This window comes from Cebus imitator, unplaced genomic scaffold, assembly GCF_001604975.1.
Source record: "Cebus imitator isolate Cc_AM_T3 unplaced genomic scaffold, Cebus_imitator-1.0 Scaffold25, whole genome shotgun sequence".
Taxonomy (NCBI): Eukaryota; Metazoa; Chordata; class Mammalia; order Primates; family Cebidae; genus Cebus; species Cebus imitator.
The window spans coordinates 1,405,217-1,423,055 of NW_016107340.1; the positions used below are offsets into that span (position 1 = coordinate 1,405,217).

Below are 17,839 nucleotides of genomic sequence, written 5' to 3' on the forward strand. Positions count from 1 at the left end.
AAAAAAAAAAAAAAAAAAAAAAATAGTGACATAATAATGTGTTACTTTAAGTGCTCCATTGATTGTACAACTATAAAATAAGACTATTATATCAATGAGGCTTATATGATAAAGAGAAGAATTAGAATAATTTCTTTTAATTTTCTCTGTAACTAGAACTGATGATATATACCATACATGAATGATTTATTAGAAACGAATAATTCAGTATTTCTCAAGAATCATGGAGCATCTCCCATTTCTCACATTTGCATTTATGAACTTTTGTTTAAATTACAGTGAAAAACAATTCTGTTTAAAATTTTTGCTTATGTAGATTTGAGGTTAAACAATCGTGTAATAACATCCTGTGTTCTGTGTCACAAGTTTGAGAACTAAGTGCTTAATAAATATTTTACTAGACAGTTATTTGCCAGTGAAAATGTGAGATACCCAGAAGTAGCCAGCAACAATAAAAGGTTTTAAGTGTCTCTGTATTTTGGATAGAGTGCCCATTGCTTAGAAAATAAATAAACTGATTGGGCACAGTGGCTCACGCCTGTAATCTCAGCGCTTTAGGAGGCTGAGGTGAGTGGATCACTTGAGGTCAGGAGTTCAAGACCAGCCTGGCCAAGATGGTGAAACCCTGTCTCTACTGAAAATACAAAAATTAGCTGGGTGTAGTAGCACACATATGTAATCCCAGCTATTTGGGAGGCTGAGGCAGGGGAATTTCTTGAACCCAGGAGGTAGAGGTTGCAGTGAGCCGAGATCTCACCATTGCACTCCAGCCTGGGTGAAAAAGTGAGACTCCTTTTCGAAGAAAAAAAAAATAAATAAATTTATTAGATGTTCTATGGGAGTCACAGTGGAATTTTCTTGAAATTACCTATTGTAATGTTTATAGAGGAAAGTCATCTTAAGGGCTGTTGTTCCCTGTTGTGAAGATTTACAACGTGGCCTCTATCCACCCAGTTATAACACTGAGTTATGCTCACCCAGGTATTCAGTCTGGTGTCAGTTATGCTGTCTTTTGGAGACAGATGAATGGGTTCATCAGAGAAAAGAAAATAATAGCATCATTCACAGCTAGGACCTATTTAGAGTTTAAAAATTGATGCTTTCTTATACAGCCTGACTTTTTCTATTTATAAGCTTTAAATACTAAAAATAACAAATTTCTTTTTCATGGAAAAGCATTTGAGCATATTAAGTATTTAAAAAGACATACCTGGGGCTGTCTTCCGTGAGCCTCAGCAGCCCTTGCTGTACGTCTTCAGAGAAGCATGAGCTGTTTGGTTAGCCACAGCAGTAGCAGCCCCATTGCAGGCTGCTGGCTTTACTAAAAATTTCCTTTTCTTTTTGTGTGGTTTTAAAATGTTGCATATTGACGTAGATGAAACTGTGGTTTGCAAGTAGTTTAACTGCATTAAAGTCTCCTAAAGAAGTTTTTTTTTTTTTTTTTAATATATACAATTATATGTATGCTTTCTTAAGCAATTCACTTGTCATATTTTTTAGAGAAAAGATCTTTGTTTGTGTAATTTAGTACCTAGTCTTTTTTTTTTTAAAGTATCCAAGATATGTTCTATGTCATAATGATTTCAAAGATTATCACTCTTTATGTTTTGACAGAGATTAATAGTTAAAGATATAAGGTGTTTAAGCAAATGTTTCTTCAGTATACATAGTAATGAAGTTTTTCAAAGTTAGAATTTAAAAAATAGTTGCAGTTTGTATCCCTGCTGAGACATGCATTATTAAAAAAACAAACAAAAAGATGTGTTTTACAGAGTCTGCTAATGTATATGTTTTATTTATCTTCTTTTGTGTTCATTATAGAAAAATCTGGAAATAGAAATAAAAAAGGAACATCATTATGCAGAGATATAATTACTGTTAATATTTTTGGTACAGAAGTTTTAAATTTTTTCTATGCTTATATATACCCACTTAAGTGTTATTCATACTATTTTATAGTTTATAATTTTTCACTGAAGAATATATTGCATATTTTCAATTTATGAGACAACTTGTTACAAGTATTTGTCTATTTGACTGAAACAGCATAATAAATTGAAATAGTATTTAGTAATTAATAGAGTGTATATAAAGGAACCCTATTATATATATTTAAATTGTTTGGTTAAATGTTCGTTGTGTTTTTGGCTGAACAAATGTTTACTGAATGTCTGAAAGGCGACTAGCATAGTGGGGGACCTAACAAACTTATTTTCAAGAGTTCTAAATTTTCTGATTCGAAGTTGATGTGTATAAATGCAAAGTTATTTCCTGGTTAGTTAGGGTCTGGTTTCTTCTAATGCTTCAGTGGCTTGGTAGGTGCTTTGATTTCTTTTAATAATACTTGGTCAGTTTTCTAGGTAAGAAAAAATAAGATACCTTTCCAGGATCTAAAATGGATCCCTTGGTATTAGTTTTTAAAAAGAAAACTCTCTCAAAAGATGAAATGAGAAGTATCTAGCTAGGGAGAATTTAGGGAAGGTCTAAGGAGACTTTTGAAAAAAATGTAAGGATGCTTATGATGATATTGGTCATGTTTCTAGTATTCTGACATTCTCCTAAATTCGTATGATTATTATTTGCCAGTGAGGACTATAAATGATAAACATGGAGGGAAAAAGCAAATATTTCTCCAACTTTTTATGTTAAGAACCAGTGTTAACTTTGTCATCGTAGGCTAGGAAAGGATCTTTCTTTTAAGATATGTATGCTTCATCGATGTACAGGACTCACTGAAGAACATGCTTGTAGAAAAGACAAATTTGCAGACAAGTAAGTGAGAAGTGACAAAACTGAAAAGTACAAGCAATTGCACTTAAAAGTCCACTCAAGCCACAGTTTCTGTGTCTGGATTGCCAAATGTGAAAGCACTAAAGTGCCCTAGTTCTCAGAATTCTATTTAATTTTTAGAATAATGAGAATTAATCTTTTAACAGAGAGATGAATCATATGCCTCCTTTTGAGAATGAGCTTAGCTAACCTGGCTTTGTGTGGAAGTTTATTCATAGTGGAAATACGTGTATTTTTCATTTTTTAATACAAGTTCCATTTGATTTTCTACAAGCCACTTTTTTCTCTCTGTTTCATTGAGGACAAATATTTGTAGCTATACTTAGTGTTCCAGGAAGTTGCATGTCATCACTAAAATACCCAAGTGGGAAGAATTGAGGTGAAGCTATTTTTCTCTTATTTTGGTCATGGCGGTACTTTTTGTTTAAGAAATAATTTCTTCATAACTTAAGAGTATTTCATGGATATTTTCTATGTGTAAAATAAAAATTAGAGCTAAATTGTCCCCCAAGTTATGAATTGAGAAAGAAAATATTTTCTGTAGTCAACTCTCCTATCCATACAAAAGGTGCTTTTGATTTTATTGAACACAAATACCAAACAACGGTATTTCAGTAGAAATATTTGCTTTGAATGTTTAATGTTTTTAAAATTTGCTTTTTAGATATAGCATGGAAGCCATTTGGAACTAATAGGAAGGGGAAAGTGAATGTTGGGGTGGGTGGCCACTGCCAAAGCCAGGCACAGGTGTGAGGACTTGTTTTTTTTTTAAATAAACTGTGAGATACACGAGATTCTGCCTCTTACAGATGGGGAAGCTGAGGTACAAAGAAATTAAGGCCCACCCAAACCTGCACAGTTAGACCCTGGCTTCTCAGCTCTGAATTATGCTTCTTACAATGAAAGTGTTGGGGACAATGATTGCAATGAAGGCCATCAAGTCAGTCCAGGCCCCCTTCCCATTTAGTATTTGTAACCATTTGAATTTGTGTGCCACTGGGTGGTGGAACAGTGTCCCACTGTTCTCACCTTACTCATGGAGTTTTCAATCTCCAGAATGTGAATTTAGGATGCTCTTAGGTCAAAATAGTTTACATCTGTATGATTTTTATGATCAGTCACTTCTGCCACAGCCTGTGCAACTTCAGAAGTCAGCCCTCTCTGTGGAGCCACTGTGCTTCAGGGTTATGTTTGGAAAGAAAATAATTTGTTTTTTGCACATAATTCTCTGTCCCACCTGGATTAGCCCAAAGATTTTTTTCTGTGCTCTGAGATTGGTAGCTTTAAATCTGAGAGTGACAGATATGATTAGGCAGTGTAGTTTTAAAGTGAAATGCAGATATACAGTTTCCATGTTACTGTTTCTCTATTATTTAAATTCTGCCCTGTTTTTTTCTCTTTAATGAAATGGAGAATACATATTTGGAAATGATTTGATGGCAAAGGTTGTTTTTACACATTCTTGGAACGTGAACTCAGTTAAACGAATGACTACGTACATTCCCCTGTCATTTCCCCTTGACAGTCCTTTGGTTGTCTGCCTTTTTTATTGACTCTGTAGTGTTATTACATCAACATTTTACCTTTTGGTTGTGAGGTGTGACTGCTGGTTGGTCCATGGTTATAAAATAATTTATGGTGGGGAAGTTCATAATAAAGAACTTTTAAAGATTATCTTGTTTCTTTTTCATCACTGAATTTCATGCTTTTTTTTCCATTTGATTGTATATGGTCTATTTCTAATAAACTTAGGAATAACACATCTTCAAAGCACAGAACACATTTTAAAAACTCTTCAGTTACTTTCCAGTAGAACGTTCTTTGGAGAATGTCTCCCTTTTCCTAGCCATTTGATTTTTATTTTTTTGAAAAACAGGGTCTTCTTACATTGCCCAGGCTGTTATTCACAGGTCTGATCATAGCCTGCTATGTTCAGGCTATGATCCCAAACTCCTTAGCTCAAAGCAGTCCTCTTGCATCAGCTTCCTGAGTAACAGGGGCTACAGGTGCACAGCACTAGACCCAGCCATGTGAATATTTCTTGATCAAGTATTTATGAAAAATTATAACAGCAAAATTTATCGATTGCAGGCTGCCTCCTTAGCTTTTCTAGAGAATATTTTATACTTTGTGAAGGAGTAATAAGAAAATCTTATTAACTGCTATGTGCTGTTAGAACCTGTGAGAATCCAGGAAGTATAGTGCTCCTGACTGAGGTAGGGTGGACGGGTGCTTCTTCAGATTGAGCTACAAGATAATATGCTTGGGGGATGACACAGATAATTGGAGTATGAGAAATTTTGTGGGGGACTGTCAGACAATTTGGGGGTTTAGGTGTCTCTGTGAGGAAAAGACTGAGACCAAATCTTGGATGCTCCCTGGGATTTTAATAAAGTAAGCGTTGGTGAGCTCATGGTTATACAGGGGAAGGAGCTGTCCATTCAGCTGTATTAGGTATATCTGCCAGCATTGGAGTTTGCTTGGTTAGAAGAGAAAGTGGAAGATAAGAAACCAGTTAGGGAATGACTGCAGTCATTTTGAGTGAGAAGCAATAAGGGATCTGAAATTACATGGGAGGGTAGTAATAGCTGAGGACCACTGTGGAAGTGAAATCACTGTGTCGTGCGGTGGAGAGGGAGGAGAGGAGACTGAGCTTTCATTCCTGGGAAGGGAAGTCTGAGGAGAGAAGCAGGTTGGGCAGATAGAAAGGTGAATTTGGCTTATTGGTTTACAAAGTTTTTATTTGATATAGCTTAGATAGATTTTTATTTTATTCTTTTTCATTTAGGTTTTAAATATTTCTCATAGCCTTATCTGTCATTAACCAGAACATTCTGAATATGCTTTGTAAACACTTAAGGAGCTCTTATTTTGGATAGCATTGATGGAAATGCTGGTTTTCTTACTTAAAAAGAGCATTTTTCTTATTTTGCACCTAACTACTTTCATACTATTAGTCAGATAAAAACTACACTTGGCCATGACATTTTTTTTTTTTTATAGTCGCATGTTTTTCTTAAGAAAGTGAATTTGATGTGGATTGAAATTGGTTTTTATGAGGATTGCCTTCTCATGCAGTCAAGATGATATCAGAGCTAATATTCCTTTAGAAAGATAGTAGTTAAAAGTAGAACATAACTAACAGCTTGAAAAAAGCTGCAAGTTAAATGTAGAGACTCTTTTAGCTTAGAAAACAACATTGAGGCTGGGCGTGGTGGCTCATGCCTTTAATCCCAGCACTTTGGGAGGCTGAAATGGGCGAATCACTAGAGGTCTGGAGTTTGGCACCAGCCTAGCCAACATGGTGAAACTCTGTCTTTACTAAAAATATAAAAATTAGCCAGGCATGCTGGCGGGTTCCTGTTATCTCAGCTACCTGGGAGGCTGAGGCAGGAGAATCACTTAAACCCTGGAGGTGGAGATTGCAGTGAGCTGAGGTCACGCCACTGCACTCCAGCCTGGGTGACAAGAGTAAGACTCTGTCTCAAACAAAACAAAACAAAACAAACAAAAAAGAAAACATCAAGCATTTAAGTAATATGTAATATTGTATGGATATGATGAGGGCCATGTTTTCTTGGTGTTCATATGTGTCAGGAAATGGAATGACAGGATATAATCCCTTTGTCACATACTTTCGGGGCAGGTGTAGCAGGTCCTCAAATGATGGAGGATTTGGGAGAGAAGGGAGAAGTAGTGCAAGTGTGAGCTTCCCTTGCCATGCTGATACCATGTGGATTAAGGCTGGTGAGGTTGATAAAGAACAAATTTACTCCCTGGTCTTAAGTCCTGTGTCATAGGTCCCCAAAACATGATACAGTGTTTGGGAAGTGGAGTGAAGTGCCCAGTGGTCATGACTGTGACCATGAGAGAAGCCATGGAATCATACAATGAACACCTTCAAAAAGGAACAAGTAGTCTCATAAGCTTTATCAGTAAGAATACCTGTCATAAATTTTGCTGTTTATTGAGGTGGGCCTGTTTTTATAACACGCCTTTCATACTTGTACCCAACTTTTATTGAAGCAGGGGGAGATAGGAATGCAGTAACATCTTGTATTTCCTGAAAATCTTGAGACTGCTTTGGGGAGCACTTTTTTGTTTCTTTCTGTAGCTGGTTTACATGTAATATTTATAACATACATTTACTGCAGAGAAATTAATATGGCATTTATCATTTTGTACAAGCAGTACTATAAAGTGGTTAAAACATTTTGAAAAGTGACCTGTGGGAAAGGAAAGCTACATTTTGTAAAAGTGGTTTTTTTGATGGGGATGTCTTGTCATGAAACGGTAATCCACATGCCATTGGAGTCTTGTGGAAAATAGGTGACCAAAAGGAAGTAATGGCTTTTACTGCTGCAGACTGCACAATAGCAAACACACAGACCCTCACAGTGCTGCTTACCCAGAAGAAATCCCATGTCATTTTTGGGGGCTGATCTGTTACATTTGTAATTTGTGTAATATTATCTCTTGATGTTACAGGTATTTTTTATGTTTATTGATACTTTTTCTCCAGAGTTAGTTAAAAGGTACAGATGGCAGCAATAGGGTTAAGGATAGAACACAGAACTAATGACACATAGTTTACTAACATCATCAAGTAGAAGCACAGCTTTGTGTGACGGTGTTTTCTAGAATTTCTGAATTCTTTAGATTGTTAGATAAATCCAATGTATCATGAGTTTCTCATTTGTAGTTGCCCAAAGAAAGAGAAAAGAAACCATTAAAATTGGGCTTATTCAGTAAAAGGCTTATTGGCTATGGGATGGTTTTAGATGAGGACTGATACAGGCACTCAGCTTTGTAACCAAGACTGAGTTTGTACCATGTCTTCAGTGTGTCTTCCATGGTGTCAATTTCAACTCATAGGGTGCTCTAGGCTCTCTCCCTATGAGAGCCAGATGAAAGAAGTGCTTCTAGACTTTATATCTTCATGGTATACCCTCCAGATAATGTTTTCAGAAGCTGAGAACTTGCTCTCATTAGGTCAAATTGGATCATATTCCATCTCAACTTGGGGCCAGTGGAATCGGACATGCTGATTGCCTAGAGTCAATTATGGCTGGTCCCTTATGTGGGGGATGGGGTCAGCTCCATATGATAGCTGCATGGTTGAGAATAGGACAAAATGAGTTTCCCAAAGGAAAAGTTTTGCTTCTGTTTCTGGGAAAAAGGATGGAGGCTGAAAATGACGAACAAATGAGCACTAGGGATGACAGTATTTTGTAAAAGACCATTGCAGGTTTCACTAACCTCAGTGGGTAGATGTCAGTGTGTAATCTTTTTTTGTTTTTTTTGAAATGGAGTCTCACTGTTGCCCAGGCTGGAGTACAGTTCACAGATCTTGGCTCACTGCAACTCCCGCTTACTGTGTTCAAGTGATTCTCCTGCGTCGGCCTCCTGAATAGCTGGTACTAAAGGCATGTGCCACCATGCCTGGCTAATTTTTTTGTTTTTGTTTTTGTTTTTTTGGTAGAAATGGGGTTTCACCATATTGGACAGGCTGGTCTCAAACTTCTGACCTTGTGATCCACCTGCCTCGGCCTCCCAAAGTGCTGGGATTACAAGTGGGAGCCACTGTGCCCAGCCGTGTAATCTTTTTATATGATTATGATCTTTCTATAACTTGTTTCTTGATTACTCTTATCTCAAAATATTCCTTTTATAAAAACACTTTAAACCATTTTGTATAGGTAGTTGAATCATGTATGCATGAAAACAGAATGTAAGGATTCCTGTTAAAGGGAGATTTTTAGTTGTTGTCATGAGTCACTTTTCATTACCTTTCTGTGAGATTGCTGCATTCCACATGTTACAGAGCAGCCATTGGCATATTCCATCCACAAGCATATTTTCTTTTCAATGGTGGCCCAGCAATGTAAAAACTTTGTGACTTTTTGTTTCTTGAAAAGTAAGGAAATAATTGACTAGAGCTAAGAGTCCTTTGGCCCCTCTTGGTGAGGCATAGGCTCTCAGCACACCATTGTCATTAGCTTCCCCTGTTCCTCGCAGTTGTGTTTATAGTGCCTTCTGCAGGCCCCTGAGTTGTAAGCTTGGTGGGCACCCTGAACCACTGGTGTGCCTGCACCATAGCTTTATCTACAAAAGGGCGTGGAAAGTCGTTTTAGGGGGTGATCTGTTATAGTTGTAATTTGTATAATGTTATCTCTTGATGTTAAAGGTAATTTTCATATTGATTGATACTTTTTCTCCAGAGTTAGATAAAAGCTATAGATGGCAGCCATAGGTTTAAGGATAGAACACAGAACTAATGACACATACTTGACTAACATCATCAGGTATAAGCACAGCTTTGTGTGAGGGTGTTTTCTAGAATTTCTGAATTCTTTAGATTACACTGTTAGAATAATCTAAAGATTACTGTTGCCCACCTACACTAGTGCTAGTGATCTCTGGGACGTTTCTGGGTTAATTTGTTATTGCCAGTGGTCTGCCACTTGGTTTTTAGTTATTACTCTGGACCTGAAAGTTCTAATAGGCAGTAACTGTTACTCAACTCTTACTTCACAATATCTTTATCTGCATTACATGTTGTTTCCTGAAAAATCTTTTGCATTGCTATTCTACTTTAGCACAGGTTTACAAAGGCATTTCTCGGTGCTACTCACTTCTCTTTTTTACTTTCATTTTTTAAGAGGGCCCAGTTGGGGGCATTCAAAACCCTAGTATTTACTCATTTGTCCTGGTCAATGTAAGTTGTAAAGAATAAACACAGCCTTTTTTTTTTTTTTTTTTTTTTTTTTGTTGATGTGGTTAGCTAAACAATTTTAACAAGCTTAGTTTACCAAGCACATTTGTGATAGCAGAGCAATTTTCGTTTTTTTTTTTTTTTTATGAGAAAGGCCAATTGATCCAGAATTGGAAACTGTTAGTGCAGTTGAAAGTAGATATTGAGGGGGAACAAACCTGTTTAGCTCTTCCTCAATTTAGGGTATTTTTTTGTGAGTTTTGCCTAAAATACTGATGAGGGTATAGAGCATATGAAGTACTTTTGTTTCTTTTCTTTTTTATTTTTATTTTTGACACAGGGTCTTGCTCTATTGCTTAGGCTGGAGTGCAGTAGCACAATCATGGCTCAGTGCAACCTTTGCCTCTTAGGCCCAGGTGATCATCCCACCTCAGCCTCCCTAGTAACTGGGACTATATTTGTATGCCACCATGTCTGGGTAATTTTATTTTTGGTGGAGGCAGAGTTTCACCATGTTGCCTAGGCTGGTCTTGAACTCCTGAACTTAAGTGATCTGCCCACCTTTGCCTCCAAAAGTATTGGGGTTATAGGCATGAGCCACTATGCCCAATCTGCAGTACTTATTCTGAAAAGTCATTGGCAGATAGAATTTTTTAATTCTCTATGTAACTGTCTCCCTTGTATTAGCATGCATAATTGAGCATAGAAAGAAACCACCTATGTCTTGGCTGTGAGGAAATCTGGTAATGTTTTCTCAAATGTTGATTATTAAGAAAAAAAAGTATTACAAAATTTCTTTATTAGTATATAGACAGTAAAGAATGAAATAGATACACACATTACTTATAAAGATATTTTGCAAGAACATTTGAAAAATGGATGAGTGTCTTCTAGCCAGTTAATAGCAGAGAAATAGTTTAGTTTGAGTAGCTCATAAGCCAGTAACCATATGCCATATCTCTAGATGTAAAATTCACCTGTTTTTCCAGAAAAGATGATGTGTGAATTTTTGAATTTTCATTTTATGTGTTATTTTGCACAAATTCATGAAATTTTAGATGAGAAAAATCAAGTTCATTTGCTTTCTAAGAAAATGGTCTCCTTTCCTATTCCCCAGTAGAATAATATATGTTCTCGGGTGTGAGTGTGACTTTTTCCACAATCACTTATTTTTCCCATACTGTTGAACAGGGGAAGTTGCTAATAACATATGCCAATATATAGTTTCTCTTGGTAGAGCCTACTTAAAACTATTCTAACACCAGAACCCCAGGCTCATTAAATGGCATGATAAATCTTTGTAGAAGACATATGTAGCATATATCTAATATCCTCAAAGCGCATCAGATAAAATTTTTTTCTTGCTAAGTATACAATTAATATCCCTTTTCCTTTGCAGTGCCTTGAAATAAACCAATAAGGGGTTTCTTAAGTGATTTTATGGGTGTCTGCTTATCTTGCTGTTCAAATCAACAGAAAACAACTTTTTTGTTGCAAACAGCCCTCTAGCCCTTCATCAATCTGTGCCTGCTTTTAAGTTGGTTTTTAAGTACAGTGTGGAAAACAATTACAGACTAGATTCTCGTGTTTAGAGAAAGACGACGCCTGAGTTAATTGTCTTTGATTACTTCCTATTTATTTACTATTTAAATTTCTACATTAACTGACCACACTAGTGGTTATAAACTTAAACCTATTTTAATAGAATAGAATTGAATAATTGTATGTATTTTTTTTTTATTAACTGAGAATAGAAAGGTCAGTATTAGGAGAGAAATTACTGATGGATATGTTTTCTTTAATGTTACAAAAAGGATGGAAACTTACATGAATTTTATTGAACTAAATTGGATAGTAATGATAGAGATGTTACTTATGATGAGGCACATATTTCTTCATTTCTGTTATGTAATTGGTGACAACATGCACACATGGTCTTTATTTGGAAGAGAGTAGGAACTCACAAAGTCTCTGTGCTTTCAAGCATTGTATTTCCTCTTTTGGTTTTGGAAGTTTCTAGTTCATTCTGAGCTTTTAATGGGATGTGCAATTTCTTACATAAGATTTCCCTAAATGGCTGGCATAGAAAGAAATAAATAATAGGGTCCAGGCATACATTTGCAGCAGAGAGTAGCAGAGTGAATTCTTTCATATACAGCAAGATTTCTTTTGACTGGCAGCTGTAATGATCTTCGGTCTGACTCTTTGTGTAGGGGATTCTGGCAATGTGGTAAGGTACAAAACAGACAAAAAACACGAACGTGATGCTGAATATGTTGCGGCTGGATTTCTTTTTGACCGACGTGGAATTCCGTCTTGATTTAAGGTGGGACTTAAAGATTTTCCTCGTGATAGCAGTATAGAAAATGATTAACAAAAGAAACACAATCCAGAAAATCCCCACGAAGATGTAGTTTGATGCTTTGTGCCACTTCCGTCCCAGTTCATTTTTCAGCTCTATACATTTTATACGTGTAACCTCCCTAACACTCTGATTGGTCAGAATAATATTTGGAACAGCAAGGAGGAGCATGAGCATCCATACTATCACTGACAGGAGTTTGCTGTAACTCACTGACTGGATGAAAGAAGTCCAAAGAGGCTTTACAATTTTATAATATCTGTCAAAGCTGATGAGCCCAAAGAACACAATGCTGACATACATGTTGACGTAGAAGAGCACGGCAGAGACCCTGCACACAAATACGTTCAGCTGCCAGGGGCCAAGGCCCGAGTCGCCAAGGATCTTGAAAGGAAAAGTCAGGCTCATCACAAAGTCAGCAATAACAATGTTTTTGAGATAGACAATGAAACTCTTAGAGCTGGGCACGTAAAAGAATATCCATCCTGACACTCCATTGAGAAGGATTCCCGCAATGAAGACCACACAGTACAGCACAGGAATGATCTGCTGAGTGATCAGGATGTTCTGAAAGCAGGATTCATTTGGAGGCTGTGTGGAGGTCGAATTGATCATCTTGTAACTTCTGAAGGCAGAGGCCTGAAAAGATATGTGAACTAGTCACTCACAGGGCACTTATGGCCTCTAAGATACTTGCTGAATAGTAAGGCAGAGAACAATGAATATAGTCAAATCTATCAATTTTTGAAGCCAACTTTTTACTCTGTGTAAGTTAGACACTCCTCCCTCCCCCGCCTCTGTTTTTCCCTTTCTTTTGACCCTCCTTTTCTCCCTTCCCTCTCTCTTTCCCCTTTTACCCACTTCCCCCTTCCTCCTTTTTTCTTTCTCCCTTCTCCCCCGCCCACCGCTTTCCCTGCCTCTTCCTTCCTTTTCTTCTTTCTTCCTTTTTTTTGGGCAATGGAGAGGGAAGAATGGAGCAGACAGGTGGCAGTAAAGAGAAACTGAAGCAGCAGGGCAGTGTGAGACCTTCTAGGTAATGTGGAGACCAGCATGTCCCTAAAATAATAGTGGTTCCCTGTAAAACTTCAGAGTTCTAGGAAACACTCATTTAGGTATAATCTTAAAAGGTAGTAACTGTAAAAGCAGTATTAATGTCTTATTTTATTCAGAATTCCATGTATAATGTATTTTTTAAACCTATGTTAGAAATAGGATTTTTTCTAAAAAATTTTTTTATAGATTCATAAAAATCATTCTAAATATTTACATATTAAGTGCTATTCAGACAGATTTTCTTTTAAAAAAGCATACTCTGCATATATGTTGGACATAAGACAGTGTGTAAAAAGCATACACATTCAAATGTAACTGGCATTTTTGGTATGGGATTATGCACACCTTTTAAATATTGAGCTTTTCTGTTTTTTTTTTCCCATTGAAAAACTGATTTCCATTATTTTTATAAATTAGAAAACATGATAAAAAGTACTTTAAACATCTGAAACATGCTTCCCAAAGTACATTCTACATCTGTGCTGTTCAATGTGGTAGCCACTAGCCACGTGTGAGTATTGAGCACTTGAAATATGGCCAATCCAGATTGAGATGTTCTGTAAGTATAAAATGTACACTAGACTTTGCAGACTTGGCATGAAAATAATGAAAAATATCTCAATAATTTTAATATTGACCACATGTTGAAGTAGTATTTTAGAAAAACTGTATTAAATATATTATTAATCTTAAATTTCACCTAATTTTCCTTTTTAAGACTCTGGCTACTAGAAAATTTTAAATTACATATGTGGTTCACATTATGTTTTTATTGGACAGTGCTGTGCTAGGTGTTATCCAGAACTTCTATTCTTTAGGAATCCTGTATATTGTTCACTGATATCGGAAGTGTTGATTTAGGGCAGAGGGAAGACTAGAATTAAATTCGAAAGGTTATTTGATATATTGGAACAAATGTTTACTGCCCATCTTATATGTGAGTAATACCAATATCCTGCCTAAAACCCTTTAGGAGTCTGTCCTTGCCCTCAGCAGAACGTCTTAAGTCTGTAATGTTGAAGTCCCTTCTTGATCTGCCTCCTGCTTCCTCCACTCCCAGCACTGAATTTCTTCCTTCCTGGGCCCTTCTGCCTTCTTTTAGGTTCTGTGATTTCTGTCAGCTTGGATCTTTGCACAGACTTTGATTTGTGTGGAAAACTGTTTCCATACATTCTTGGCTGGCTAACTTCTCTTCATCCTCAAGGCCTCAGCTTAGCTGTCACCCTCCTTAGGAAACCTCACCTTTCCGAGACTTGTTTGGGGTGGATTGGGTGTGTGCTTATCATCCTGTGTCTTCCTCCTATCACAACACTCCTCTCTCCAACTGTTTGTTTCTTCCTCTACTACAAGCTCCTTCAGAGGAGAGAGAACATGTCATTTTTTTTTTTTTTTTTTTTACCATTGTATCCTTTGCATAATATTTAGGACATTAGATAGTTAAAATATTTGTGAAATAAATGAGTATGTACTCTGGCAATACAAGGCATGAATCCTTGCTCTTAAGATTTATTTAGGGATCATGGGAAGGAAAGATTGTGGAGATGGTGGGTACCTTGATGTCAGAGAATGCATCTTTTTCATCTGTATTTGTGGTGCCAGCACAGTGCTTATCACAGTGAATGACAAACTAGGTCAATAAATGTAAGCGTGACAAAAGGATGTTTGGAAACATGGAATATGAAATACAGTCACGTTCCACACAAAATTATTACATCCATGTAAACTTGTGTGCGACTTCCTACACAAGAATATCTTCTTTCTGCATATTTTCCTTTCCTGTGTGCTTCCGTTTTGCTTTATGGCAATACTAGCAATATTGATAGCCACTTGATTTTGTCAGTTCTATGGACTTGCTATAGAAGGAATGAGTACCCCAGATCACTTGCTCCGCAAAACCTTTCACTGGCACTATTCCTCCCCTTCCCTCTAGCCTTGTGTGCTTGGCTCTGGGCATAGTGGGTTTGTACTCATTTGCTTCTTTGTAGGTCTTCTATGGCCATTCTGCATATCAGCCTGTTTCATATTTTAAATATGGGGAGAGGGAGCACATTTTTTATTTTTAACTGTCTACTGTGACTAAGAGTTTGTGTCTGGTAACTAATTTCTCTGGTAACTGTCTCCTGACAGTTAGATGCATTTTGATTTAAATGCCAGTCTTGCAGGGCTTGAGAGAATGCACGCTGCTGTATTCCCAGGTCTAATTTGGTTTCCCAGTCCTAGGCACACAACCCCCCAGTGCCTTGTCATTGGTAGATGCTGGGTACTTGTGGGATTCACTTTAGTTTAAAATATAAAATAAACTGTAGATGTTATTTTGAGGAATAGAAATATTAACTATGTAATATACAATTATGTAGTGAAATAGTGAATAATTTCCCAGAAATAATTTAATGAGAGCCAAATTCCTTTCCTTTTAGAAATATAGAAACCACTATTTATAGAAATAGCAAAGAATCCCAGAAATGATTTAATGAGAGACATAATTCCTTTTCTTATAGAAACCCTTATAAAATTATTTTCTTAGAGTCTTGTGTCTTTAATATTTCTGAGGTGCAATATTGCTGCATGTGGCCTGTTGCTGCAGGTCCAGAACTCTGCTCTCCAATTCCTCAGGGTGCTGGGAATCTGCATGCATATGCTCTGGTCATATGCACCATTCCCCTTCACTGCTCCCACCACTTTGAGTTGGATAGAAGGGGCTGGCTGACCTAGGTAAACTTCTAAAGCAGCTTTGCCTCCTGAAATGGAGTGAATGCACACAGCTTACCTGGATCCTTTCCCCAGACACTTTACTGCTATTTTGTCAGCTTTGATGCAATTGCAGATGGGACTCCATTTTAGGATGAAAGGTTTAGATATGCTAGTTGGGTGCATCTGCTACGCCGTGCCACTGTCTGGTTTGATACAGCAGAGGCTCAGACCGGGACAAATTTATTCATCTTAAAGGAACAAACTAAAGATAAATTTGAAGATACTCTTGGTAGTAATTTTTGAACTCTTAAATATTGCTTTTTCTTTTCTTTCTTTTTTTTTTTTTTTAAAGCAGTGGTGTTAATGGTAAGGGCATTCTATCCTATGGGTTCATTCCCTGAGGCTCATGTCTGAGAGCATGGTAGCCTTTTCTGTAGGGCAGATCAGACCAGTAATAGACTGAGAGATGTGTGGAAAAGGAGCTCTCTTAAGGCAAGTGAAACCAAATTATATATTCAGACCAAAAGGCAGGAATATGTGTTGTATGAAAATCAGGACAAAATCATTAAAAAAGACATGCATCATTTTGACCTTGACCTCAGTCTCCTCTCCTTACCTTTAGTATAGATTGAGATGGTTTACTATCCTGATACAGGAACTTAAAGAAACTTCAAATCTTTTCACTAATGAAGGAAATAGTTTTATCCTCATGTTGATACAAACAATGTAAAAATAAATAAGAATCAAAAGAATCAGAAAAGAAGCTCTTGGTGTGCTCAGTAACCTTCCTTTCCCTGCCCACTTCTCACTCAGTTTATTCATTGTTTCTTACCAGTTTATGCCAGTCCATTAAAAATGAGAGGTAGGCAACAGCAAAAATATTAAGAGATGAACAAGACTTCTGGATGATGATTAACTGGATTACTGGGTAAGCAGGCATTCTGGTGAGCCAGTTTGTATAGGTGTCTGTCTGTGGAGCCCTGCTCATTGATAGTTACTTCTGATGTTATCACTGAATTTCTGTAGTGAAAGTTGTCAAATTCTAGAGATCACATTTAAGAAAGATTTATATACATAGCTAAACTTTTTAAAAAGGGTTACTGTAACAGTGTAAGTCTTAAAATTTTCTTAGGTGAAACTCTGCCTTGTTTCACAAATCTAGATACATGAGAATGAAGTGGTTTGAAATGTTTTAGCCTATATTGTCTACTAACACTTTGGTAACATACTATCGTCTTTGGTAACATAATTAAAGAACATGGCAGAATGAGATTTATGAGGCCAAAAGACAGTTATTAAAGTGTAGTAGGAACATTTTGTAGATTGCTTTCCTTCTACCAACTTTTATTTGCACAGCTAGAAAGAATGTCAGTGCCAGATTCAATCTGATTTAGATAGTGAGTGTGCTTGTCCCTTAGCACAGTGTAATACCTTAAGATTGTGCTGCATGAGGTGTTTTCAAGTTGTCATGTATTACTTATAACCTCAGGGTTCTCTCTTTGGACAGAATTTAATTGATACAAGGCTATGCAAAGCAATGCTCACTCCAGAAATACATTAATCTTAATGAAAGCATGCTTAGTCAGCTCTGAGTTCATTAATCATCTGTGTAATTGTATACCATGACCTACTTTCCTCTTGTATTAGACCACCTTCTACCATCCTAATTGTGAGCTGTAAGTTTTTCTCTGAAGAAAAGAATTATTCCTTCATAGCACTTTGATGAAATCAACAAAGCTCTTGATAGTACTTGAGAGATTTAAAAAATTACCTTTTTAAATTTTTTTGCATAATATGAAGCCTCTTTTCAATGAAGTAATTTTGCCCAGTGAGTGCTTGTCGTCTTGAAGTGGCCAAAGTGATTTTTCTTTGAAGATCCTGCATTACAGGAAAGAAAAAAAACAAACAAACAAGAATTAAGTGAGCACCAGACTTTCTATTGGGGAAATATGTCTACTTCTTAAATTCCAACTTGTATAATTGTGAAATACTTCAACATGTGCATTTGTTGTTTCATTGTACTTGCTGTTTGTTGTCAGTATTGATAATTATTGATTTGGTTGTAGCCTCTTGTAGGAACTTAAACCCTTTGAGAGCTTGGGCATGAAGTGGTTTTGGTTATTGGTTTATATTCCACCCCTCCCTTGGATATGGATGCTCAAATCAGTTTATCAAATGACTAAATATAACAATCCATCCTCTTAGCCAAGAAATCATAGGTCTGATTG

The 17,839-nt window shown here is 36.7% G+C and overlaps 3 protein-coding genes across 13 annotated transcripts in view; 1 reads left to right on the forward strand and 2 right to left on the reverse strand.

The window, feature by feature from the left end:
* Positions 1–1,333, reverse strand: part of GPR171 (G protein-coupled receptor 171) — a 6,037-nt gene extending 4,704 nt beyond the window's left edge. The window contains exon 1 of the mRNA XM_017522861.2: positions 1,211–1,333. The gene's annotated coding sequence lies outside the window, so the exon portion shown is untranslated. The remainder of the gene's footprint in view (positions 1–1,210) is intronic.
* The window catches only part of MED12L (mediator complex subunit 12L), a 363,255-nt gene that overhangs the window by 130,708 nt on the left and 214,708 nt on the right, over positions 1–17,839 (forward strand). The window lies entirely within an intron of this gene.
* Positions 10,287–17,839, reverse strand: part of P2RY14 (purinergic receptor P2Y14) — a 63,670-nt gene continuing 56,117 nt past the window's right edge. For 3 of the 7 annotated variants that reach the window (XM_017522851.2, XM_017522852.2, XM_017522853.2), the window contains 2 exons: positions 17,383–17,489; positions 11,120–12,563 (listed from right to left, as the gene is read on the reverse strand). In XM_017522851.2, coding sequence (XP_017378340.1) covers positions 11,466–12,482 — 1,017 coding nt within the window. In that variant the 5' untranslated portion in view covers positions 12,483–12,563; positions 17,383–17,489 and the 3' untranslated portion in view covers positions 11,120–11,465. Of the gene's footprint in view, positions 12,564–14,162; positions 14,274–17,382; positions 17,490–17,839 lie in introns of all 7 variants that reach the window. The other 4 variants (XM_017522859.2, XM_037736432.1, XM_017522856.2 and 1 more) reach the window with 3 other exon arrangements.